At 40.2% G+C, this 26,791-nt stretch overlaps 1 protein-coding gene and 1 pseudogene across 3 annotated transcripts in view; one reads left to right on the forward strand and one right to left on the reverse strand.

The window, feature by feature from the left end:
• Rad18 (RAD18 E3 ubiquitin protein ligase) overlaps positions 1–24,053 on the forward strand; it is a 76,605-nt gene extending 52,552 nt beyond the window's left edge. Inside the window, exons 13-14 of one of the 3 annotated variants that reach the window (XR_003487612.2) lie at positions 13,496–13,558; positions 23,112–23,169. Coding sequence is in view for 2 of the 3 variants with exons in the window: in XM_027429037.2 (XP_027284838.1) it covers positions 13,496–13,558; positions 23,112–23,211 (163 nt within the window). In the remaining variant the exon portion in view is untranslated. Of the gene's footprint in view, positions 1–13,495; positions 13,559–23,111 lie in introns of all 3 variants that reach the window. The other 2 variants (XM_027429037.2, XM_027429038.2) reach the window with 2 other exon arrangements.
• On the reverse strand, positions 14,128–14,571 carry LOC100758027 (annotated as a pseudogene).
• Positions 24,054–26,791: the final 2,738 nt, after the last annotated feature.

A 26,791-nucleotide genomic window follows, 5' to 3' on the forward strand; every position in this document is an offset into this window, starting at 1 on the left:
CATGTCAGATGTGAGGCTCCTCAGAAGCATACTATAGTGGTAATCAGCATACCCAGTGTACTTGTGTTGATTTCTATGATAACACTATATTCCAGCAAAGGCATCAATGATCCTTGTAGAAATTTTGGTTTCTTGGACTAGTACTGGAATATGAAAGATAAGCCTAGAGCGTTTTAGTGTGTAAGAAAGCAAGGACGTTCAAAAAGAAGAAGGAACAGCAGGGCAACAGTGAGAGGAAAAATGAACAGGATATCAAAAACTTAGCAACTGATAACATGTGTAGGGGATATAGGAACTGATAGCAAGAATTCTCCAGTAGCCAAAAATAGGACAGTTTAGGCAATAATATATTTACCGTAGTATTGGGTTAACCCAAATCAGAAAATGGCTATGTATGCATTTTATAGTGTTTAAAAATATAGAAGAAAATAGAATATTGTAGGTAGAGAGATTGCAAGTGATTGACATGAATGCTTTCCATCAACAAGGTGCAATGTAACAACCCCTGTGCCTTCAGAGAGGGTTACTCCTAAGGGAACTTCTTCTAAAGAAGGGAGTTGTGTTCACAGTGGAGAAACCTGGAAAGCACCACCTGAGTCAAGTGATGTCAACACTAATAGTAGTGCAACATTGATAGCCGTGTTCTATGAAATATAAGGACCACTCTTATCTCTGTGTTTCCTCCTCAAAACCCAGCATCGCAAGTCACATTATATATATATATATATATATATATATATATATATATACACACATATATATACACACTCATACATATATATAACTATATATATATATATATATATAGTTATATAAATGAGTAAAATCTTGTCTGAACAGTCTATAAAAATGCATTTTTGTTTTAATTTATGACATAGAAAATAATTACACATTTAAAAATTACTTTTACTGTCTTTTGCTAGTACTCTGAATTTTCACTCAGTGATTGTAAGCATTACAGCTTGGATGGAAAGGTTTCCTGGCAGTCGGGAGCCAAGGAATACCACAAAGTCACACTGCATAACAAACTTCACACAAAGAGATTTATTGGGAGGCGAAGAAACCAGGAGGGTGGCTGCCTGTGCTCCTTGGAGACAAAGTTCAGAGATAGTGCTTTTGACTCTGTAGGGTCGGTCAGGGCCCAGCTGTTAGAGCAGTTAGAGTGCTCTGTGAGAGGAGGTTCTCTGGGGAGGGACTTATAATTATTTCACTCTATAAGGGATGTGGCCTGGCCTTTGTGTTTCACCCATGTTTAATGGAAAATATGCAGGCTTCACAGTGTGTTTCACCCTTTTCAGTTACCATCTTCTTTATTAGTGCGTATGTTCTTGTAACAGTTCTTTGACGGGTACTCTCAGGAACTGTGGGAAGTACAGAAGGTTTCGTGTTCTCCAGGGCCTTCTTGCCCAAGGATATGTCCAATAAATAAAAGAGGTTTTTTCTCTCAGGTAGTTCACATTGGTAACTTTTAAAGTTTAAAAAAAAATTACTATTGTTTTGTTTGGATAATCTGATTGTGCAAGGTAGTTTGATGTCAGCTTGACACAAGCTAAAGCCATTTGAGAAAAGGAACCCTGTTAAAATGCCTCCATGAGATTGGGTTGTAGGCAAGCATGTAGAGCATTTTCTTAATTAGTATTTGATGGGGTGGGCCTAGCCTGTGGTTGGTGGTGCTATGCCTGGGCTGGTGGTTCTGGGTTCTGTAAGAAAGCAGGCTGGTAACTGGAAGCAGCCTAGATGCCCCTCAACCGAAGAATGGATAGAGAAAATGTGGTACATTTACACAATGGAGTACTACTCAGCGGAAAAAAAACAATGGAATCTTGAAATTTGCAGGAAAATGGATGGAACTAGAAGAAACCATTCTGAGCGAGGTAACCCAATCACAAAAAGACAAACATGATATGTACTCGCTCATATATGGATTTTAGACATAGAGCAAAGGTTTACCAGCCTACAATCCACACTGCCAGAGAAGCTAGTAAACAAGGAGGACCCTTAGTGAGACATACTTGGCCCCCTGGAGAAGGGGAAAGGGTCAAGATCCCCTGAGCAAATTGAGAGCATGGGAGGAGGGGGGAGGGAGCTACAAGAGTGAGAAGGGAAGAAGAGGAAAGATGCAGAGGTTATGAGGGAGCAGAAAGGTCGAGTGGGGGGGGGGAATAGAAGAAAGAATAGGTAGGGTTTTAGTTGAGGGAGTGGTAGGGGAGGAAGGGAGGAGAAGGGAACTGGGATTGTCATGTAAAACAATCTTGCTTCTAATTCAAATAAAAAAAATCTGAAAAAGAAAAAGAAAGAAAGCTGGTTCTATAAGAAAGCCATTGGCAGCAAACCAGTAAGCAGCTCTCCTCCATGGTCTCTATATCAGCTCCTGCCTCTTGCTTGAGTTCCTGCCCTCACAAAACCAGAGATAGAGTGCTCCCCATGGGGAGCAACTGAGTAGGAGGAATAGGGAGGGTCTCAAAAGCCGGCAAAAGAGTCAAAGGCAGCACCTGCTCCCACAAGAAGACCAAACTACACAACTGTAACATACATGCAGAGGGCCTAGGTCAGTCCCATGCAGGCTCCATGGTTGTTGGTTCAGTCTCTGTGAGACCCTTTGAGCCCAGGTTAGTTGATTCTGTGGCTTCTCCTGTCATGTCCTTGATGGCCCCTGGTAACTGTAATCCTTCTTCCTCCTCTTCCTCAGGATTCTTCAAGCCCCACCTAATGTTTGGCTGTGTGTCTCTGCATCTGTTCCATTAGTTGTTGGATGAAGCCTCTCTGGTGACAATTGGGCTAGGCACCAATCTATGAGTATAATAGAATATCATTAGGCATCATAACATTGGCTTTTTTTTTTTTTTTTTTTTTTTTTTTGGTTCTATCTTAGGTCTCTAGGCTATCCAAGAGGCTGAACTTTTAAAAGCATTTGTAAAACAGAAGGGCTTTTTAAGTTTGTAAAATGTTTTATATTGTGATGCTCCTATTAATGTGTGGTCTTAGGGATAAACAGAAAAAAGGAAAGGTCATGGCTTTACAGTGATGTGTTTGTAGTGTTTGTATATCAAATTGACAAAGAGTTAATTGTGTTGGATAGTTTTATGTCAACTTGATAGCAGCTAAAGTCATCTGAGAGAAGGGAACTTCAATTAAGAATGCTTCCATAGATTAGGCTGTAGGCAAGACTGTAGGGCATTTTCTTAGCTAGGGTTTTATAAGAAAGCAGGCTGAGCAAGCATTGGGGTGTAAGCCTCCATGGCCTGTGCATCAGCCTCCATGTTCCTTCCCTGCTTGGGTTCCTGCTCTCACTGCTTTTGATGATGAACTGTTACATGGAAGTGTGAGTGAAGTGAAATAAACCCTTTCCTCCCCAACTTGCTTTTGGTTGTTTTCATCACAGAAATGAAACCCTAAACGAAGACATTAATGAACTTGTTATAATAGTTTTGTTGATTTTTATAATAAATTATTAACTTACTTGCTTTCTCATTAATCCCAGGTAGCAGAATTTAATGCTTGTTCAAATCCATGAATTGCCATGTCATAATGATCCTCTGTGAAGTTGTTGTCAGCCCATTGGTTTCATTGCTCAGGAGACTTTAAAAGTTACATATTTTTAGTCATATATATATATAGTTGACATGGTAATGATTGCATAAAGTTGATCTTTTTAAAATTTTTTTTGTGTGTGGTATGTATGTGTGCGAGTGTGTGCAAATGAGCACATTGGTCCAAGTACACTCGTGTGTTTGTTCTTTGGAGACCAGAGATTGATATCCAGTGTCATCCTTTATGACTCTTAACCTTATATTTTAAGACAGGATCTCCCACTGAACTTGGAGCTTATTGATTTGGCTAAGCATGCTGGTCCAGCGAGCTCTAAGTATCTGTCTGTCTCTCCTTTCCCAGTCCTGGGATTACAGACTATGCTGCCATACCTGGCTTTTACTCTGGTGCTTGGGATTTCAATTCAGCTCTGCATGCTTGCACAACAAATGCTTCAGTCACTGAGCCATCTTCCAGTGCCCTGCTTTTTTTTTTTTTTTTTTTCAACCATCTTTTTCTTTGAAACAAGGTCTTAATGAGTAGTCCAGGCTTTTCTGTAATTCATGGTCATCCTTCTGCTTCAGTCTCTTGAGTGCTCTGGGGTTACAGATGCGAATCATCACTCCCCAGTCAACTTTTTTGAACCAAGTGGGAGTCTAGGTTATTATTACTATCACTAATGTCTTGTTCACATAGCTAGAGTTTGACCTTTAGAGTAAGATACGATCTGGCAGAAGAGTTAATTCATTCAGAGACTCAGTCGACAATTATGTAAGTACTTGTTATGGGCCTACCCCACCACTTGTGCATTCGAAGTGTGGGTCAAAGTTTACAAGAACAGACATTCTCCCAGACTAAGAAAAAGATAATTGGATAACTGTAATAAAATGTGATTGGTGTTTTCATAGAAGAGATACAGGATATTAGGAGAAGGGCAGCTGATCTATCTGTAGGGACCTGACTGGAATACCGAAAGTTGAGAATGAATGTTTTACCAAGCAAAGCAGTGCTTTGGAGGCAAGAATGGAGACAACTATAATTTCCAGTGAGATGGGGGAGCAGGTAGGGACTGAAGCCACAATTAGTGGTGGTGTGTGTGATGATGCAGTGAGCAGTGCAAGGTATCATAGTGAGACTCCTGCCGGTGAGGCCTGAGGCTGCTGCCCACCAGCTGCATAAGTTGACCTTTTTAAAGTACATTGCTGTTTATCAGACACTTACTTGGAAAATTCTTGATCCAAGATACTATCTTCATATGCTTAGCTTGATTCATAAAAATGAGATCAATTTTCAACTGTTGCAGAATTTAATTATTCATTGAGAAAAATGAAGAACAAAAAAGAGTAGCTAAGAGTGTGTTTTTCAGAACACTGAGAAAGCTGTAGAGACTGAAGGAACTCCTAGTTCCTTCTGTTAGATATGCAATAACTGTTTGAGTCAATATTCCTAGGTCCCTAAGGTGGTGGCCAGTTAACAACTAATTCTAGGTTACTTTAAAAAAAATTAAAATAATAATCTCTTTGTCCTTGTACTGGCATATAAAATTGGATGGGGTAAAAATAATATGTAACCATATACTGTTGGAATTTTGTGTTTTTAACTGGCTTTTGAGATTTTGTTGTTACAGTCACTGTCACACTCGTTTTCTTTTAAATCAGAGGAACAGGTATGTATTACCCCGAGAACCCGAGGAAAGAGTGAGATAGGGTAGAATGCAAGTGCATCTGAAGTAGGAAGTATGTTGAGAAATCATAAATACAGTAACATTGATGAGGATGAAGGTCTAGGAGCTGATGCTGCTTCTCTGTAGGGATCCCTAAGCCACTCATTCACTCCAGCCTGGGCATTCCCCTATTTCAGTGTGACGATTTTCATCTGGCTACATTTTAGACCACTACTGCTTCCTGGGTTTGTAAGAACTGAATGTTAAAGTTAGGTGAAGAGCAGCCAGGTGAGTTCTGCTTCCCTGCAGTAGGCTGGTTTTCAGTTCTTAATCTTAGCCTAATGATGACTAGATAACACTCTATTATCTCTTCCTAGAATAAATAGGTAAGACAGAATTAGTTTGAACAGTTGTCTCTGTTCTTTTTCCCTCTCACCAAGATACATTCTGGAGCATGGGTACATAGTAAACTGCTGATTTTGCTCTCTTCTATTGATTTTACCAAGTAAGCAAAACATACTGCTCTTCTATCTGAAGAATTCAAGCATTACAGATGATGGATTTTGTTTGCAGAGGATTTTTTTTTTAGTTGATTCCACAGAAGCTAATTTTAGAAGCCTTAAAGATGTCATTATATGCTTTTCTTGTTATACAACTAATTCTAGGTTACTTTAAAAAAATTAAAATAATAATCTCTTTGTCCTTGTACTGGCAACTGTGATTTTGTCATTTTTTGTTGTTATCTGCGTGAGATGTTCAATCCCCTGATCCATTAAAAAAAAAAAAAAAAAGAAAGAAAAAAGTAACACCTTATGGTTTTGATCCTGTGCCCATTTAACTAGAGAGGTTTGATACCTATTTGAAATAGTCAGTACTTTGATAATTTAAAATGATTTCCCTTACACTAGGTAATTGACATCTCAGAGATACTGCTTTTAAGTTTCAAACTAAACAAGCACAAATACTTAATTTTGTTTCAAACTTGAATTCTTCCAGAAAGCCAAAAGAACTCCAGTATTTAGCAACAATGTCTTCTGATTTCCTTAAGAAGTACTTTTGTAAGAGTCACTTCTCCCCTTAATTCAGTGTTTCAAACTCTTTCTTTCAGCAGACTTAGAAAATGGTAGTAGTTTGGTAGCATGCCAGGATTAAAGTAAAGTGATGCTGGAACCTGGAGGTGTCTGCTATGGCTTTCAGCTACCCAAACCTCATTGGGTGCTAAGTATTAGTGCCTGGTGTCCCGCCCGCGTGGGCTAGGGAGAGCACGGTGCTTAGGAGCTGGGCTGTTACATGCTACCCTGACATGTTGTTGAGTAATGGAGGGAGAATGTCTGTGTAGTCAGATAGACTCCTACTGCCTTGGGTAGGATTGCAGCAGCATTTGAAGTCTCCCCAGTTTCTGGCAGGTAAGGGTCCATTCAAAGAGGAAGGAAGTTACTTAATCTCACAAACTCTGTTGAAATAGTAAAGCTCTTAGTTTTTCAGTTCTCCAAATCCTCAGAAAGCATCAAGGCCAGATTAATAAAGTTTTGGGAGTTGTACAAACAGTTGAAATGTTAAAACTGGCAAGTTCATGAGTTTCCCCAGTCCATTTGTGTAGTAGCAGAACTTTAGAGGAAGCACAGAGTGAAAGATGTAGTGTTTTAAAGAAGAATAACCAGTCCGTGTATTAAACATTTGGTTTTCTAACAACGAGAATGTCAACTCTTCCCTCGTTAGAAACCCTGGTTCAGGATACAGAGAAAGTTGTGCCCCATATGGCTGAGAGATCACATCGTTTGCATACGAAAAGGGGCAGGGCCACAGATTTCGGAATCAGAAGAGGGAGATTTCGCTGTTGCAGGAGGCAACTTTATTAAATTACTATATCAGTTAGGGTAGCTGGGCCAGAAATAGTTCTTACTCTAGGAATTGTGGTATAATTTGGTAGGAATGCTTTGGACATAAAAGAAGAGATGGTAATTTTTTTTATTTATAGAGATTTAATCTTTTTGAAAACATTCAAACATAGACATGCTTTCTGAGTATTTGGAAACTGGGAAGGAAGGGATCTGGAAACAGAAGAGTGGACAGAAGCCAAAAGAGAAGGGCAGATTGAAAGCATTTCTCATCTGTAAGGTTAGCAAGTATCTTAATGTTTGAGGGCTCAACTGTAGGGACAGTTATACTGTTGCACACTGTTACTGTACAGCTATAGGGACAGTACTGGTAGAATGCTGTACAGAACAACCAATGGGGAAGAGACTCTGAGGAGATCAACTGAAAATACAGCTGCTTTAGCTTTACTAGTTATGTGGATGAGTGTCCTACCAATATACCTTACCCTCATACAACAGGGTCTACCCAGGTTTAGCCACTACCCATTATATCATTGCTTCACCTATCTCCACCTCAAACCCCAAAATCAGGCTCTCCTGTAGTCTACGCTGGCTTTAAATCATATACTGAAGATGTTCTTGAGCTCCTGGTCCTCCTGCCTCTACTTCCCAAGACTTAGGGTTACAGGTCTGCTCAACTCTGCCTGGCTCCATTGCATTATTAAGAATTGAACACTGGCCAAGCCTGGTGGCATGCACCTTTAATCTCAGCACTGCAGAGGCAAGCAGGTCAGGCCTCTGACCTCTGTGGGCACTTGCACTGAGAGACAAACCACCCATACATATAATTAAAGCTAAAAGAACGGAACACTGGGCATTACTCAAGAACACTGGGATGCTCTCAGGTTTTCATCCTTGGAGGCTAGTTGATTAAGTAGTGCATCCGCCTACTGGAGTACCATGTGATTGTTAATGGGATATCTCTAAGTGTTAAGAGATTGCTAGAATACGTTAATTATCTAAAAGACTAAAATTTGGAACAGCAAATGTAGCCTACTGCTTTTATTCTAAATGGAGGAATATAGTGAGTGCTTTTATTTGATTTAGCACAGAACAAACTAAAAAAATAAGAAATGCACTGTTGAGGAATAAGTAAGTTTAAAAATAAGAAAAGCTAATAAAAGTTGTTACATGTCAGATACTGGGACCAGGATAGATGGGAACAAGGATTTAAGACTCTGTGTGTGTGTGTGTGGGGGGGGGGGGATTTCATGTAGCCTAGTTAGATTGGAACAGGGATTCAAGTCTCTCTCTCTCTCTCTCTCTCTCTCTCTCTCTCTCTCTCATTTCACCCTTTGAAATAAAATTTCAAAGTCATTGTATCTTAGGTGTTAATATGTTGACTAATAAAAGCTGGTGGTGTTGACACTGAGGTAAGACAGATGTATTGATGAGGTTTTATAATTTGTGTATTTTATAAATTAATATTGGCATTGAATTTTTAAAAATGCTTTTTATACTTGGAAAGTTTGGCATCACATTCAGCTTTTAGCTGTTACTAATGTGACATTTTATGAATTTAATATGGCCACAGTTTTTTTTTTAATAACATACTTTATTGTTTGATGTTTTGCTATATCAGTTTTGAGGGAAACAGTTCATTTATTCACCTAGCAAATTTGGTTGTTTGAACATTTCTAGAAAATAAAAATAGGAATGTGGAATAATTCTCTAGTACCATTTGCACTTTCAAAAGTGCTTACATTGGGTGGTAACTAAGTTAGACTGTCTTTTAGTTTGGAGACCGTGGATTTCTTTTACTACCATGAAGTCAGTTGTCTTTGTTCCATTATAGCAGTTAGCTCAGTCATTGGTTCTGTGCATGTACAAAGATGTGTCGTATAGAAGGTGGTGTTTCTCTTACTTGTTGATTAAATGAAATCTGATTTTGCTTTGCCAGCCTTTCTAGGTTACTTGGTCATGTATTGGGACTACTTTGTAAAGTAAATGTGAATTTCATTGCTGTTGTTTTGTAAGATTGGATAAACACATTCCTTTTATTACCTGTCATCTAAGACCTTGTCGTCTTAGTTTTCTAGATCTCCTGGAGCTCAACCAAGCTCTTCTTAACCATGCTTTATCTATGAAGCTTGCAATTGGTTGTCTGGTAAAACCTTGCTGATAGGAATGTTGGGGAGGTATTAGAGTATTTGAGTTTCTGCTTCCACTGGCTATAGCAGCATGGGTGACAGAAAGAAGATGATCTCTGAATTCCTTTTTTTTTTTTTTTTTTTTAATTTTCTGCTTTAATCTTTCTGTCCATCTTGTAAATGGTAAGCAATCTAGAGCAGGTCTCACTTAAAGTTAGTGTGTGTAAGGTAATTATCACAGTGGTTGGTGTTATTCAGAACAATGGTAACCTTTGTCATCATCCAGTGATTTTTGTAAAAAGTCTATGAATGTTGACTATTTTATGTCACTGTTAGCTCACCACTATAGTATTTAGCATATAAGCTATTGGCTCACCCTACAGAACAGATTACTGGAAATCAAGCTGTGAGGAAGGATTCATGGTAGTGGATTCATGCTAGGGTTTACCAATGACCATTGTTTGCCAGGTTTTATATCCTTTTAATGAACACTCTGGTGATTTGTGCTGACGGAGGTTGTGCTGCATATCCCCAAACACATTCAAATTATTGCCACAAGGAAGACACTTGGAAGCAGGTAGCTATTAGATAATAGAAAATTCCACTTGTAAGTAATCTTTAATCCACAGGATTTTTATAGCAAACATTTGGGTTTTTTCCTACTGTGCTGTACTCTGCGTACCTGCCAAGCCGGATAAATAACAGGCTCTGATGATTTTGCACCTGGTGTCATAGAAACAGTGGGAATCAAAGATTAAAGTAGTGCATATAGTTATCAGGTTTCCTGGGGCAAATTGAAGCAGTGCTGTGACAGTTATTTGGAAAATCTAGGCTCAAACCTGTTTTATGAAAGTGGAGGCAACATTGATTGAGCACTTACTATGTGCCAACCTCTGTACTAAACATTTAGTGTGCTGTATTGATTCATCTTAAAAATATCCCTGGAAAATATGTGTCCTGACTAGAGATAGGGGCTTTGAGGTTTAGAAAGGTTCTAGAACTTGCCTGAGGTTGAACATTTAGTGACAGAATGGAAGTCCTTCTTAGCAATGCTGACAGTGAAATCTGTGCACGTCTCCCCCCAACCCAACTTTACATCATTGCTTTGCAGGAGTATTTGACATCTTGTCAGCTTTGGTAGTAAAATCTTTAATGCTAGATGAAATTGTGTGCTAGAAAGGGAATATGCAAATAGCTTTTTCTTTAGAAGTAATGTTCAGAGAGCAAGGATGAACCCAGTTGGGAATTCAGAATTTAAGATTCATATAATTGCAGTGAGACTTTCTCACATGTAATTTATATAATAATGTCCACAATAGCTGGACAGATGGCCACATCAGAGAACACAATCTCAATACTCTTCCATAGTTATGTTGTACTTTTCATGTGACAGACCTCCTGCTTATCTAGCTTCTTAAATTACAGTCTTCTAAATGTTACAAACCTAGCTAGTAGAGATGCCAAAGTTTATTTAGAAGTTCCTTGCTCTAGATGTAAAAGTTATGTTTGTTTAGGATTGCACATGCTCTGACCCGGGTATATCAGACTGAGCAATTAAATTAATCCTAAGATTTTTTTTAGATGTCTTAATGGTATTTAGAATTTTTTATCTTAAAAGCATATTAAAATGAACAAAATTTCAAAAATATTAATTGCTTCTGTCTACAGGAATGAAATCTTCAAGTGATAATTTTAGTAACATTAACTTATGTGTGGTAGTCCCTTTGTAAAGTCCTAATTATGAGATTGTATGCTTAATTTCTGACATCTGACTTTTGAGAAGGACATGGTGAATACATTACTTTAGACAGGTTTGAACAGTTTTGTCTGGTATTGATTGCCATGTGTTCCTGCCAACTTTTAGTATTGAGTGGTGACAGAAATTGAAGTAGTAGATGTACCATAGACCCCGAAGCTTCATAGCTAGTCAGCTTGATGCTTCCTTGACTTTGTACCAATCAGTTTGTGATCATTCTCATGAGGGTCTAAGATGTATATGATGTAGTGGGAAGAAATGAAAGTTGAGGACATCCAGTAGCTGCCAGCATGGCTGGGCATCAGTATGGAAGACAGGAGAAAGCAACTTGGTGTGTGCTTTGTGAATCTACAGTCTGTTTCCACTGAGGAGTTACTTCAGGAGCCTCTCAAATGAATGCCATGTGCACCGCACATATTCCCTTTAACAAACTGGTGACTGTGCTGGTTGATTTGAAAGCACCTAGGAAAACCAATCACAGACTACCAGCTTTTGGACAGGACTGAAACTGGAATTTGCTTTGTAGACCAGGCTAGCCTCCAACTTGGAGATCTCAAAGGTTCACCTGTGTCTGCCTTGACAGTGCTGGGATTAAAGTTGTGTGCCATCATGCCTGGCCCTTACCTTTTTTTTTAAATTAATGTTGTTTAAATATTTTTGGTGGTGGGTGAGGGTCCTGGACAAAAAGCAGACTTTACTCTTTCTTCTGACCACGTGACACTGTTCAGAAACATAGTTAAGTATCTCTCCAACTCCCAGAAATATTGTCAGACACATTGCCAGGGAACATGAAAGAGTAAATAACTGCAGGTTTCATCTGCAATTAGAACAGTTATTGCATAATAAGGAGGCACCAGAGTTGAGAGTTTGTGACCAAAAAGGTTTAAAACTGCTTCTGTGGGAATGGCAGTGGCAGTGGGCTTGAGCCCTCCCCAGTGAGGTGCTGTGTACTGGTCTGCCTCCCAGAGAGTCAAGTTAGTGAACTCAGCTGACCGACCTGCAGGGTTTTCTGCCATGCTGCTGCTTCTTCTAGTAAAAGCTCCATTTCAGTAGTTGTTTAATAGGAAAGGTTTGTTACAAACCAGCGTTGGATGAAATTGACTAATGAAGAAGTGTTCATTGTTCCAGGGGACACCTAGCTTTTGAGAGGGACCATTTCTCAGTGGGAAATAGTAGCACATACTTGGGTACTATGGCAGGCTATGTCAGGGGTCTGCAATACAGGGACCTAAAGGAATAATTGCCGTGCATATATAGATAAGTCGAAATTGGCTGTGGACAAGATAGTGCCCTACTACTTTAAAAAATCATATGTGTGTACTGCTATATGAGTAAACACAACTAAAGTATTATTGAATTTACATCTGCTCCTTATTGTTATGGATATTTTTCAAGCCACGGACCAGAAATTATTAATACCAGTGAGCTCCTTGTTTTCAGATGCGCAGGGAATGAACTAAAAGTATGGGGGTTACATATGTACTATGACTGGATAACCTCTCCACCCAGACCTTGCATGAGGCTCCTTGAGAATCTAGAGGACTTGGGGAAATACATTGAGTGAAACCTTTGGTGCATAGCTGTTTGATGATCTCTGTGGCCTTTTGTCTAGGCATCATAGGCAAATGCTGCTTCAGTATGATTTGTCAGAAATGGTTGAAAGTGCTTCATTGACACTTTAAATCTCCATAATTTAAAGCTTTTGTTGTTTATTAGTATATCATTAGAGACATTATTCACATTTAATATTTTCAACCCAGTTTTTTCTCACCTTACCGTTACTCTTTCTCTAGGTGACATTTGTTTTTGAGTGTCCCGTATGTTTCCCATGACATTCCATGTAGAATGTCTAGAGAAGTGTGTTGATCCTGTGGACACATGGCCTTTCTAAAGTAGTTTTCATTGATTATGTGAGAACAAAATATTCTAAAGCTCTCAAATAGTTTTCTCTTTAAGAGGAGTAATTCATGCTCCCTATGACCTCGTTTTCCACGCACCACTAGAGAGTGTGACATTTTAAGCTAGATCACATTTTTATAACACATTTCCATTAGTAGCACTGCTCACATGCATTGTGCTACTTCATGTTGGTTACCAAGAGACTAAAAGCCACTAAAAGCCAGTTACATCCCATCACTAGAATTTAGTTTTTAAAATACAATCTCTTTCTCTTTTCCTTTTTGATAGTGCTGGGGACCGACTAAATTGTAATTTGATCTCTGATTGACATAACAGATTAAAAAGCCTCATGTCATTGCTCTGTCTAGACTCAGGTTTTATGTTGAGGGATTTATTTAAGCTTTCCTCATTGTTTTTATCATTGCTAACTCACTAAAGATTGTATGGCTTTTTGGAATGGTTGGAATATATAATAAATTATAAATATTTAAGGGATCAAATTTGATGAGGTTCTACATAGGTATTTGCTACAAAACCATCTTCACAGTGTGGATGGTGAACATGCCTACCCTTATGTATCTCGTTGTGCCACCTGGTCCTCCACTGACTGTAGCTCCCCAGTACTCATGTTTGGGCCAGAACAGACCTCACAGTGTGGCATTGCTGATACATGTCCTTTTAGTTCCAGTTCGGACATCATAAGAGACCTTCTGGAAGAAGAGGAAGCCTGGGAAGCATCTCACAGGTGAGTTCTCATAGTCAGCAAGTGTGTGAGCTTGGGTCTGAGAGATGAGAATGCTGTGCAGCTGATTCTATATAAGACATGTGTGCTTTCTGATGGATGGAAGAGACTAACTAGTCCAGGGGGACAGCAAAGATTTGTGTTGTGTGTGTTTCTTGTCTGGTTTCACTGTGGAACTGGAGTCCTGGTGCAATATCTAGTTACTTGTAGATCTTGCTTCTGTGGCCACAATATTTTTTGGATGGTATGATAATTTGCTAAGCACAGGCTCAGAGTAAATAAAGAAATATCTTCCTTGTGTCTGAGGTGAATTTCTCCTTCTGCCTCCTTCTTACTCCCTTGTCTGGAGCCACCTCCCTTTGTCCTTCTTTCTCTTACACAGGCAACCTGTCCCTTTTTAGCCTGCTCTTTCTCATTTTGTTCTTGGTGTGCAGTGGCAGCCTCTGCAGCCACAGGTGTTCCTCATTTCCGCTTCCTTAGTAGTGATGTCATCCTGCAGTTTCTGTTTCTCTCTTTCTTTTTTTTCTTTTTTTGTTTTTTTTGTTTTGTTTTGTTTTGGTTTGGTTTTTTTTGTTTTCAGGTTTATTGGAAATCTGACAGAACAGATTCAAACGGCTCCACGTGGTGTTTTGAAATTCATCCCAACTGTAGGCTGAGTGACTTGCAGGTTGGAGAGACTGCCGAAGTTCAGAAGCTTCAGCATTTCCTTGGTGTCAGGATCCACCTCAGTGATCTCCTGGTTTAGGGCTGAGACCTCAGGAACATAATTATCTCTCCTCTCTCTCTCTTCCTCCTGCAACTTGATAGAGAGGCCTCTCACAGGACCTCTCTGAATCCTCATGAGATCCATGACATAGCCGGCTATCTTGTTGTGGAGTTTCTTGCTGGGAATAATGGCGATCTCCTCGCACATGTGCTTGCTTGTTGGTGTGGTAGTCATTGCCCAGGCGCGTGTAGTACTTCTCGATGATAACTCGGGCCGCCTTCTTCACAGTCTTGGTGCAAATGTGGCCCATCTTGATGGGTCCCGGTAAAAGAGCAGTTTCTGTTTCTTAATCTTCCATTTCCAGCCTTCTTTGAAGACCTCCATACCTCTAAATTCAAAGGCCATTTTCAGAATTCACTTTCCTTGCCTCATCAACAGTGTTTTTTACTAAGCAAAAGATCAGAAGTTCAAGGACATCCTCAGCTTTGTATCAAGTTTGATGCCAGCTTGGGCTACATGAGACCTTATGTTCAAAATAAAAAATAATGATGTGATGATGATGGTTTAAGATAATAGACAAATTCAAAGTGGATTAAAATGCTACAATAGAAGATATCTGGATAACACCAAAGAAGACAGAGATGGTGGAATAGAAAAATGACAATAAAAAAAGTGACACACAAATTCTGCTTTATGAATGATTGTAGGATTGGGTTATATACATCCCAATCAGAATATAGACACTGCAGAATGGATTAGAATAAAAAAAAAAGATGTACTATGTCCTGTGCTTTGTCTACAAAGGACAACTTTTTTATTTCAAGACACCAATATACTGAAAGCAAAAGAACAAGGCTAACATTGTAATTGGTATTAATAATTAAAAACTCAGAGCCAACTATCAAGGGATGAAAGCTGAAATATCAGAGAAGCAAAGCGGCCACTAGAGATTTCTTACCTCTACCACTATTCAGACCTGTCCTCAAATTGTCATGAGCCTCTGTCTCCTCCCACCTTATATTCCTCTCTCTGTCCAGCCATATCATTCCTGTCTCCACCTCCTTAGTGCTGGGATTACAGGCATGTCATTCCAAGTGCTGGGATCACCTTTGTGTGAGCTCTGTTTCTCTTTTAGACTGGATCAATTTCGTGTAGGCCAGGGTGGCCTTGAACTAACAGAGATCCATCTGCCTCTGTCTCCCGAGTGCTGGGATTAAAGGTGTATTCCAACACTGCCTGGCCTCTATGGCTAACTGGTGTTACTGCTGGGATTAAAGGTCTGTGCCACCACTGCCACACTGTCTGCTAGCTTTGCACTCTGATTTTCAGGCAAGCTTTATTTGTTAGATCATAAACAAAATATCACCATATAGCATAAAGATAGTGTGGACAAGATAGACTTAATGGTAAAAAGTATAACAGAGTCAAAGACATTTATAATGCTTGAAAAGGTCCATCTATCAAGAAGACAAAATGATTGAGAACATATATAAATGTACCAAAAGTCCCAGAGTACATGAAGCAAAAGATGGAATGGAAAGCTACCACAGGCAATAAGGAGTAAAATTTCACCCCCCTCCAAAAACAAGACAAAACATTGCCACAGACACAGACTCATTTTCATAACAGCCCTTTGTGGATAGAGGGCCATGCAGGTTACAGTGGGTCTGCAGATTGTATGCCAATGGTGCACCACTCATCAATGGCCTCCTTCCTTCCTCAGAGAATAATTTCCTAAAGCAAAAGAGTGTGGGAATCCTCTGGCTTGTGTGTTTTTCATGTTCTCCACACACTAGCCCGTCTCTGCTCTTTTAAAGTGCTATATCAGGAACAGTGTTTAGACCCACTAAAACGCCAAGCTTGGGGGGAAGGTGGGGGGTCCTCATTCTCATCTTTTCTGTATTTATTTGCCTTTTTGTTTTCTTGGTGCTGTTTCTCAAAGTACAGCTTTTAATTTTGAAGAAATGTAGTATGTCTATTTTGTCCTACCTAGGAAACTTATAATCCAAAATCACCAAGATTTCTCTTTTATGGCTTACAGGTATTAGGTTTTACATTAAGGTTTGTAACTTCTTTCAAGTACATTTTTATAAGTGTCAGAAGGTGTTGCGATGACTGATTCCATGGTTCTTTTTTTGCATAAGGCTTTCTCATTGCTGTAGCATTGGGTATTAAAGAGATGACCCATGTCTATTTCATAAGTGTGTATAGATTTGTTTCTGGAATCACTCTTGTATTTATTGATTGTTTAGATGTCGTTTTAACACTTAATAATTGGTGTTTGATAATGCTTTAAATTCGGTAATGTGAGACTTCTTTTTTAATAAATGTAATGGTTTATATTAGGGTTCATTTGTTGTGGTGGTGGTATTACTTTTGATAAACGTGTAAGGTGACAGAGGAAGGAATAAAATGTTTCTTGTAGTGTAGCTACTATGGCCTGGTATAAAGCTGAGATGATCCTTGGGTCAGACTGACTGTACTCTTCTGTGTGTCATTTCCATTTGACATGTAGGTTCTGCCAAGCTCTTCTGATCTTTGAATCTATGATAACCTACTGCAAAATGAGACAGTACTGGTAGAGAGTGGGTGGTTGCATCATGCATTAAACAATAGAAATGCATTTCCGACAGCTCTAGAGGCTGAAAGTTGAGGATCAAGGTGTTGATAGACTTAATCATTAAATACTACTGTCCTCAGAAAGATATCTTTTCTTTGTTGGACACTTTCTGGTTAGTGATTTTAAAAATGGTGTTGGAGTTATGCTGTTTCAAAACCTCAGAATTCTGGGACCAGCAAGATGACTCAGTGGGCAAAAATGCTTGCAGTTGAGCCAGATGACTTGAGTTTGGCCTTCCAGGCTCCTGTAAATCATCTTCATACACAATTCCCTCCCTTCCTCCCTTCCTCCTCCCTCCCTCCCTCCCTCCCCTTCCTTTCTCCCTCCCTCCTTCCCCCCCTTCCAAATAGCATCCTTGGATTGGCTATATTGGTATACTCTCTGGGTGGGAGTTTGGCTAAAGTTAAACTTTATTTTATTGGGTTGTTGTAGCCCTAGGTTGGCAAATGTTGGCCCATAAGCCAAATCTGTCCACTGTCTGATTTTGTTAATAAAGTTTTGTTAGAAATAGCCATACATTCCTTTGTCTGTTGGTTCACATTGCTTCTTTGGTGTTTCATGTTACGACAGTCAGGTAGTTGCAGCAGAGTCGGCAAAGTCCAAAATATTTGGACCATTGTAGAAAATTTGCTAGCCTTTGTTCTAAATCAGAAGAATCTAAACCATTTGGTTGAGTACATTATTTGTTGAGAAGACCTGCCTTGACCCACCCTGGCGAAAGTGTGGAGAATAAAATGTCCTTATCCCTCCTGCATCTGATCCATTTGAGTAAAAAGACTGAATGAATGTGGTATATCATTTAAACAGGTGACATTCTAACTAACTTTTGTAGAGGGGAAGGAGTACTGATAACACTGGCATCTGAAAGAGGAACTTCTAGGCTTTGGCAGTTGTAGACAGAAAGAGGCACTGAGGTTCAGAGCAATCTGTAGAAGACTCTTCACACTGGAAAAATGTCATTGTGAGATTCTCCCAATGGCTGCAAGTGCCTTAGGTTTTCCTGTCGGCTGTCCTCTGTCAGATGACTTGGAACATAATTTGGCCTTCATTCACCATAGCCTTTTTGTGAACTGTTCAGCAGATCCTTGCCCTTTCTCATACAGAACCATGTTATTGCCTACAGATGTCTTTGTTTTCTCCATTCTCAAATTGTTGCTCAGTTGTCCCACCCTGCTGGTGGCATGTACAGATGAGATTGGGTTGTATTAGCAGTCTCTTCAAAAACCAGGAGTGAATTCAGTTATTTGAACTGAGTAAGAAACTATCCTGATGTTTTACTAACTGACCAGACAGTCTCTTAGGAAGTGTAGTCGAGTACCCCACTTGATGCTGATGCCATTTCTGGGAAACCAACAGTTATGAGTACTACTTTCTTTCCAGGAGCACTTTTGTGGGGAGTGCCCTAGACTATGCTGCTTGTATGGAAGCCAGGTATTAATTTTTCCTTCCTCTCAGAAACGTGACTAACACACAAGTGACGATCATTATCAATTTTTAAGAATTCAAAGAAACACCACTGGTGGATTAGGAAGCCCTCAAACACCTGTGAAGAGCCCTTTAGATAGAAGCTGCCTTTTGTTACCGGGGAGGGCTGTGAATGTACATACCCTGCTAGTCCTACAATAAGAACCATTCAATTGTCTGTCCTTGACTTTAGCTGAGGTGACTGATTGCCTCTGGAAGGTATTTATGAGTATGTTGAGTCACTGCCAAGATTCTATGTGGCTTTTTAAGGTAGTCACTGAAGGTTTATAGAATTGTTCTGCTTGCTGGGTCTGGGGTTCTGGCCTCATACTTGGGTTTACTATTGCAAATTCACTTCATTCTACTGCTAGTAATTTTAATTAAACTCTCTACGAGACAAATAGAATGAACTAATGCCAGTTCCTGTCAGTTGGTCACAATGGCTGATGAAGTGGTATATTTCAGTTCTCTAGAAGTCACTCTGATGTAGAAACAGGGTCGGTATTGATGTGAGACATGTATCTAAGAGTCTTGCTTTTTTCTCTTTGTTCTGAAAAGCCAGGCAGTGACTGCTCTTTGTGTACATGCTTCTTCTATGTATTCAGGGTGTTTGCATTGGAAAGACCCCCTGTCCAGAAACAGGAGACACAATACTGACCATTAAAAAGAGTTTTCCGACATGAGCTGCTTGCCCATATTGGTGTCATCTGGCCTTTCTGTGTCACCCTGTGGGAACTGGGTCTTGAGCAGTTCAGATGCCTGTTTTCTGGCTCTGCCCATGCTGTGAAAAATAAACTGTACTTTCTGCAGAATCCTATTGCCCTAATGCCTCTTCCTTCCCTTTTCTCCTATCTGAACCCATTTTCCATCAATAGGCAATGACATGTGATTTCATTTTATGTCCAATATTGGCTTATTATTGTTGTACCTTTTTTTGTTGTTTTTGTTTTTTCTAGACAGGGTTTTTCTCTATTGCTTTGGAGGCTGTCCTGGAACTTGCTCTGTAGACCAGGGTGGCTTTGAACTCACAGAGATCTGCCTGCTTCTGCCTCCCGAGTGCTGGTATCAAAGGCGTGCACCACCAACACCCAGCTTTTTACCTTTATTTTTAAATAGTTGCTTGTCCTGAGGTTTGTGACATGCATATTTATCACAGTGAGCCTTCACATATGTCCCTTGGTGTATGAGAACCTATATTCATGGTCTTGTTGTCATATATTTACTCCTGTGCATGGTAAATAGACCCAGATTTACAGCTGGTGATCGAGCTTGTTTGATGTAAAAAGCTTCCTTTAATATTTCTTACATTGTTTCTTAAATGTATTAGCCATCAATCCTCTTAGCTTTTGTCTGAGATGTCTTTCCTTAGCTTTCATGTTTGAAAGATATTTTGCTGGGGGTGGATTCTGGGCTGACAGGTTTTCCTCTGGCACTTTCAAGTTATTACTGTATCACCATGAGGTCTGTTTGGTTCCTTATGAGAAGCCTGCTGTAAATCTTACTCATCCCTCTGTGGAATGTTCCTTTTTCTCTGCCCGCCTCCAGAGGTTTTTCAGCACTTTGAATATGTATCTAGGTGCTTTCTGTTTGTTGTTTGTTAAATGGTGGTGAGTTGACCACCTTTAGTCTTTGTTTGATGTCTTTAATTATTTTTAGAAAACTGACAGCTATGTAATTAATTTTCCACAGTTGTTTCTTCTACAGGGATTCTAGTCATGCATGCACACACGTGAGAACACACACTTTTTTCTTTGTGTTTCTATTTGGATTTCTAAAAAAAGATTTTTATGTATATGTGTATGTGTGTGTGTGGGAGAGAGAGGGAGGGGGGAGGAAGGAGAGAGAGAGAGAGAGAGAGAGAGAGAGAGAGAGAGAGAGAGAGAGAGAGAGAGAGTGAGTTGCGCCTGTGCAGGAGCAAGTGAAGAGGGCATTGAATCCCCTGGACCTGGTTTTAAAGGTGGTTAAGAGCTATCTTGCTCTGGAGCAAGCACTCTTAACCACCAAGCAGCCTTCTCTCCTGCCCCCCAGTTAGGATTTTTTTGTTGATACATCCGAGTCATTTATCAGTTCTATACCTTACATTTGACAGTCCTTTGAAGAAATACTTCTTCTCTGTTGCCTTAGAACTGTCCCAATATTTCCAAGTGATTTCTTCATATCATCTCCAGGTTTGCTGAAATTCTCTGGATGTTTCCTACCTTTTTTATTAGAGCCCTTGGTGTATTGGTCACAGTTATTTTGAAGTTCCATGGTCTGGTGGGTCCAGTATGTGGGCTGCCTCTGCACCAGCTGTTTGTGCATGATAGTGGGGTCTCTTTCTTCTTTTATATCTTCATTTTAGCCTAAGATTGGACATACTGTATAGGATGCCAGAGACTGAGCTAAACAGTGTTTGTGCCTAGAGAAGAGCTTACTTCTGTGTGGCCATTAATTTGGGAAGTTGAGCCAGGAGATTCCAGAGTTGGCCTGGTTGGATTATAGTGCTTGTTCTGGCTGCCATGACCAAAGCATCTGTGAGATCTTCAGGTCCCGTTTTTTCCACACTGAGACTCAGAGATGTTTGTCTGAGCCCAGAGACCAGAGTTTTCCTGCTCTTCACAGAAGAGAAGCACCCGGGAGGCAGAGTGCTTTCTGCCTGCCTCAGGGACTATCTCTGTAGGTGCTCCTGTTCTGGCCCATCCTAGACTTCTCATGAGCGAGCACCCAGTCCAGGAATGAGGCTTCCAAGTGTGTATAGACTCACATGATCGTCTCAGACTGCTACCTTGTGCTTAAGAATTCATGCTAGCCTGGCCTAAGTTGTTTGCTTTAGGGCAGTCAGAGCTACACAGTAAGACTCTTTCTCAACAAAACAAACACCAACAACAAGAATTCATGGTGAAAATGTTCGAGGCCTAGGGTTTGATTACCAACATCAGAATAAACAAAACAAAGAAAGAAAGAGAAAGGAGGGTTCTTGAGAAGTTTCATTGATTACATAGCAGCTCTCTCTCTTTCATTATCTGATGCTCTGCCCAAAGTGAGGGAATTTGTGTGAGGGACTTGTTTTTTCTTTGGGTTTTGTTTGGGTCATGTGTGTGAGAGAGAGGGAAGACGGAGGGAGATAGAAAGAGATAGACAGGACTCCTCAGTGGCTGGGAGCTTACTAGGTAAGTTAAGCCAGCTGTCACTGAACCTCAGCCCAGGGATCTAGCCACCTAGCTACCTTCCCAGTACTGGGGTTACAAGCACAGGCCATTGTGCTTGGCTTTTACATTTTCACTATCAATTACATTTTTTTATTTTATTATTTCACATTAGGAACAAGCTTGCTTCAGATGTCAATCCCTTCTCCATCTCCCTCCCCTCCCCCCCAACATCCCACCTGCCCCTAGCCATCCCCCTTCCACTCCCCAGGCAGGGTAAGGCCCTAAAAAGGGGCTCCTCAAAGTCTACCACATCATCCTAGGCCAGGCCTAGGCCCTTCCCCATGTGACCAGGTCAAGAGAGCTTCCCTTCACAAGGGATGGGCTCTCAAAATCCCCCCCCCTTTTTTTTAACACCTTACATATTTAATACAGTGTGTTACCCTTGTACAAATGGAAAAAAAATTAAGTTCAACATTTCTAGACCAATATGGCTGTTAATTTTTGTACAATGCCAACTCAACATGGTAAATTGGGGTACTTTTTCCAAAGTTGACAGCACAGCTAAAGTTTCCAAAAATTCAAATTACATCTATATCTATATATCTATATCTATATCTATATCTATATCTATATCTATATCTATATCTATATCTATAAAGACCAATAATGGCAGTATGTTATGCATCAATAGCAGCAGTCATTTGAACAAAATTGTAGACATCCAGCACTTTCCATTTAAAAAAAAAAAAGTAAAAAACAACATCTCAGAAAAACAGCACAGTTCTGTTACTCTTAGTTAGGGTTTCTACTGCTGTGAAGAGACACCATGACCATGGCTACTCTTATAAAAGAACACATTTAATTGAGGCTTGCTTGCAGTTTCAGAGGTTTAATCTTTTACGGCTGGAAGCATGGCAGTACTCAAGCAGACTTGATGCTGGAGAAGTAGCTGAGAGTTCTACATCCAGATCTGATGGAAACAAGAAGAGAGCAGCACTGGGCCTGGCTTAGGCTTTTGAAACCTCCAAGCCCCCCTCCCCAGTGACATATGTCCTCCAGCAAGGCCACAGCTACTCAAATAAGGCAACACCCCTAGTCCTTCTCAAGTAGTGCCACTACCTGATGACTTGGTATTCAAATACCAAGCCTGTGGGGACCATTCTTATTCGGATCACCACAGGGCTCTAGGGATGGAACTCAGGACAAGATTTTAGTGGCTGAGCCATCTCCCCAGCTCTGTTTGTTGAGATCAGGTCTGGATATAGAATTCATGCCTATTTCCAGTATGGCCTGGAACTCAGAATGTAGACCAGGCTGTCCTCAAAATCAGATCTTCCTTCTTCTGCCTCCCGAGTGCTGGGATTGCAGGTTTACCACTGTACATAGCTTTTCAAAGCTATTGGATTTTGATCAAGGGAAAGACTCTTTTTTTGGTCTTTGAAAATTCATTGTTCTCATACTTATAAAATGGGAATGCTAATTATAGTGATAATAAAAGCTATAGCTGTGTCTCTAGAAGAGGGGGCAGTTGAAGGCTTTGTTGAAATCCTGCATGTGAGAATACTTAGTATACAGGAGAACCAACGGAACAATGACCATTACTTTCTGATGTGTTATCTCTATTTTTCTTGTTTGCAGAAACGATCAGAACAGAGAAATAAACCCACAACAGAATCACCGCACTAGAGCCATCGAAAGTGCTGAGATTGAACCAAGAAACAAGCGGAATAGGAACTAGTATGGGCTTTTGTCAGCTTTTCCATATGGTGACCAGAATATGATGTTTTTTATTGCCATGTGTGCTTTCATATTTAGCAATGCCCAGGGAAGATGTTTAATGCTAAATATAATAATTTATTTTCATTCTTCTTTGCCTTTCTAGAAAAAAAAAAAAAAAGAAAAGTTGTGAAATGAACCTTGACCCTTCTTGGTCAGTTGCTTCTTTCCTTTAAGATGTTTCTCCCCTAAAACCACATTGACCTGTTTTGCCCAACGCACACATTCCTTAGTGGGGATGTTTGCCTCGGCTTGACTTCTCTATTTCAGGATATTTTAAAGTCGTTTTTCACTTTTTTCCATTGGGGAACCAACCCCGGCAACAGCTTCTTTTTGTCCTCTTGATGGTAACAAGCTGGTAAGAGTATATATGCTTTTGTCACAATTCACCCTCTTCATATGCGTGCCTGATGCCAGGCCACCAGCAGTTACTGGTTAGTACCTAAGTTAAATGTTTTTGGTTGTTAGACATACCTGTGTTTTACATATAGAGTAGGTTTATAATATAAAGTCACAAAGTTAGTTTTATAATTTTTGAAAAGTCAGGAAAGGAAGTACTGTAAGGTAAGGTAACAGTCATAGTAACTCTGAAACATATGTATATGCTTCTGAAATGGCATCTAACAATTATTTCTGTTAGTATTTTTCCACTGGGGTCAGGCAGATCTCTAACACTTTGAATCCCAGCTGTTAAACAAACAAACAAAAAAAATGAAATAAATGGATTTTATCAATGAATACACAGTTTGTAATTTCCTTGAAATAGTGTCTTGAGAGTATTTGAATAAAGGCTATAAATCTTTATATTGCATTTGTCATAAAATTTGTTATTGTGTGCAAAATGCCTTCAATTCCCAGTTTTTCCCTGCCTTTGTTTGGCATTTCAAAGCTAGCTTGTCCCCTGTCGACCCCTCAGCCACTGCCCAGCCCAGACACACAAGCTTTCACACACAGCAGCACATATGGCCAGGCTATAGCAATGAGTCTGTTGCTGGGGAAACCATTTATGGCTTCTCCTTTGCATAGACTATCTCTGTGGACACTGACTTTTTGCTGTGCTTTGAGGCTACTGACAATGTGTGTATGTGTTGTGGGGGGTGGATCTTCATTATGGCAAGAGTTGAATGTTTTCACACTGGCACTGCCATTGATGTTCCTTCTGAGTTCCCTGAGTTTGGGAAACGGACGCCAGAACCACTCACTGAATCTATTGGTGGGTTTGCTATGAGATAAGTGAGCAGAGGTTAACACTGACATGTTTATATCGCTGAGTTACCAGGATTAGGCTATAGTAAAAGCCATGTTTCATTTAAAATGTCATAATCTGCCATACATTAAATTGGAAGCAATTACTGTTAATATTTGCAGCAAAAGCAGTTTGCAAAGGAGAGATGAAACACAAGCTGGAAACCAGGCACATGGATTCAGATAGTAACTTACCAGTCACTGTACTGAATACTTGGAATGTAATGATGGCCAACAGTTGGTGCATTCTAAAACTGGTTCTCAGTGGGACAGACAGGAGAGTTTGTTCCTAAGGACAGTTGAACAGAGTATGGAGATGGTTTTACTTATTAGGACTTGAGGGGGTTAGAGGAACATTACCATATGGGCAGGGGCCCAGGCCTCTGTCAAACCTTGTCTCCACCGTGAGCATTGATTTTCCTCACAGTTCCAGGGCCTGGAAGGCTAGATCAATAGGGAGTCTTCTGAGGCCTCCTTTGCTCACAGATGCTGCCTTTTCAGAGTGTCCTTACATGGTCTTCTCTCTGTGTACATCTGTCTGTGTCTCATCTCCCTATGAGGACACCTGTCATGCTGGACCCTTTTACATGACCTCACTTTACTATACCTCTTGAATGAGTCTCTGCAAATAGTCTTTCTGTTAAGACTGCCTACATTTATGTCTGGGAGGGGCACAGTTTAGCCTGCAAGATTCTACAGTAATTGTGCTGTCCAGTAGTTCTTTTTTTTCTGGGGGAGGGTGGTTTGAGACAGGGTTTCTCTGTGGCTTTGGAGGCTGTCCTGGAACTAGCTCTTATAGACCAGGCTGGTCTCAAACTCACAGAGATCCGCCTGCCTCTGCCTCCCAAGTGCTGGCATTAAAGGTGTGTGTCACCAACGCCCGGCTGGCCAATAGTTCTTAACCTTCCTAATGCTGTGACCCTTTAATACAGTTCTTCATGTTGTGATGACCCCCAACCATAAAATTATTTTTTTTGCTACTTCATAACTGTAAATTTTGCTACTGTTATGGTTGTAATTGTAAATATCTATTTTCTGATGGCCTTAGGCGATCCTGTGAAAGGGTCGTTCAACTCCCAAATGGATTGGGACCCACGGGTTAAGAACCACTGATCTAGGTTAAAATCTCAGTGGTACCAAGATTAAGAATAACATAAAGGAGGCCTGTGCTGACCTGAAAAGCAAAACTTAATGGGCATTGCATTTATGATCTCTGTATGTGCACTGAAGAAGTGTGTACCTACTTGACCAAGACTGGGGAACCCATTGTACATGTTTGATCTAGAACTGGATGTGATAAGTTCCTAATTATAAAATTTACTTAGTTAAAATTCCAGTCTTTACCCAACTTCTGCCATTCACTAGCCATTGATTTTTTTTTCTTCCTTATTGTCTTCCAGGGCATAGTGACTGCCATCAGTTATACTGGGTCATGGTAGAAGTGACACATAACGTTTGGGTAAATGGGTGAATGGGTGAATGGGTGAATGGGTGAATGGGTGGACTACTTAAGGGAGTTTGTTCTTCATTATGTGAGTCCTAGAATCAAATTCAGGTCATCAGGTTTGCCAGTGAGTGCCTTTATCCTGTGAGCTATCTCACTGGCCTCCACTCGTATATAGGGACATGTCCTTTCCCTAGTATTTTCAGTATTTTCTAACTAGCCACAGACCAGTTAGAATTCAGACACTGGTGTGATGGAGGATGTCATTCTGTATGCTGTGAATATATGTTTTTTTAATTGGTTGATGAATAAATGCTGATTGACAAGTAGCCAGGCAGGATTTATAGGTGGGGCTACCAGACAAGGAGAATTTTGGGAAGAGAAAAGGCAGGGAAGCAGTTGCCAGCGAAAGATGCCATGTAGCCACCAGGAAGTTAGGGTGTCCGGGGCATTCTCCCTGGTAAGCCAAGACTACATGAAAATACATACATTAATAGAAATGGGCTAATAATTAAGAGAGAGCTAGCCAAATATAACTCTGAGCCATCTGCCAAACAGTTTATAATTAATATAAGCCTCTGTGTATTGTATTTGGGACTAAACAGCTGCAGGGACCAGGCGAGACATCTGCCCCACTTCCAACCTCTCCTCTGTCATAACTACAACAGGTCCAGAGAGAGCCTGTCTTGCTTAGAATGTTGTCCCTGCTGCATCTACTTCTGGCCTTCCTGGTCTTTCTGTGTTCTAAGTGGAAATGATGAGGATAGGCCCTTTTTAGTTTGATAGTTCAGTTTTGACTGGGACCCTTTGTGTCCCTCGTCAAAATTTACGTCTTGTATCTCCTTCCTCCAAC

Source organism: Cricetulus griseus, chromosome 8, assembly GCF_003668045.3.
Source record: "Cricetulus griseus strain 17A/GY chromosome 8, alternate assembly CriGri-PICRH-1.0, whole genome shotgun sequence".
Taxonomy (NCBI): Eukaryota; Metazoa; Chordata; class Mammalia; order Rodentia; family Cricetidae; genus Cricetulus; species Cricetulus griseus.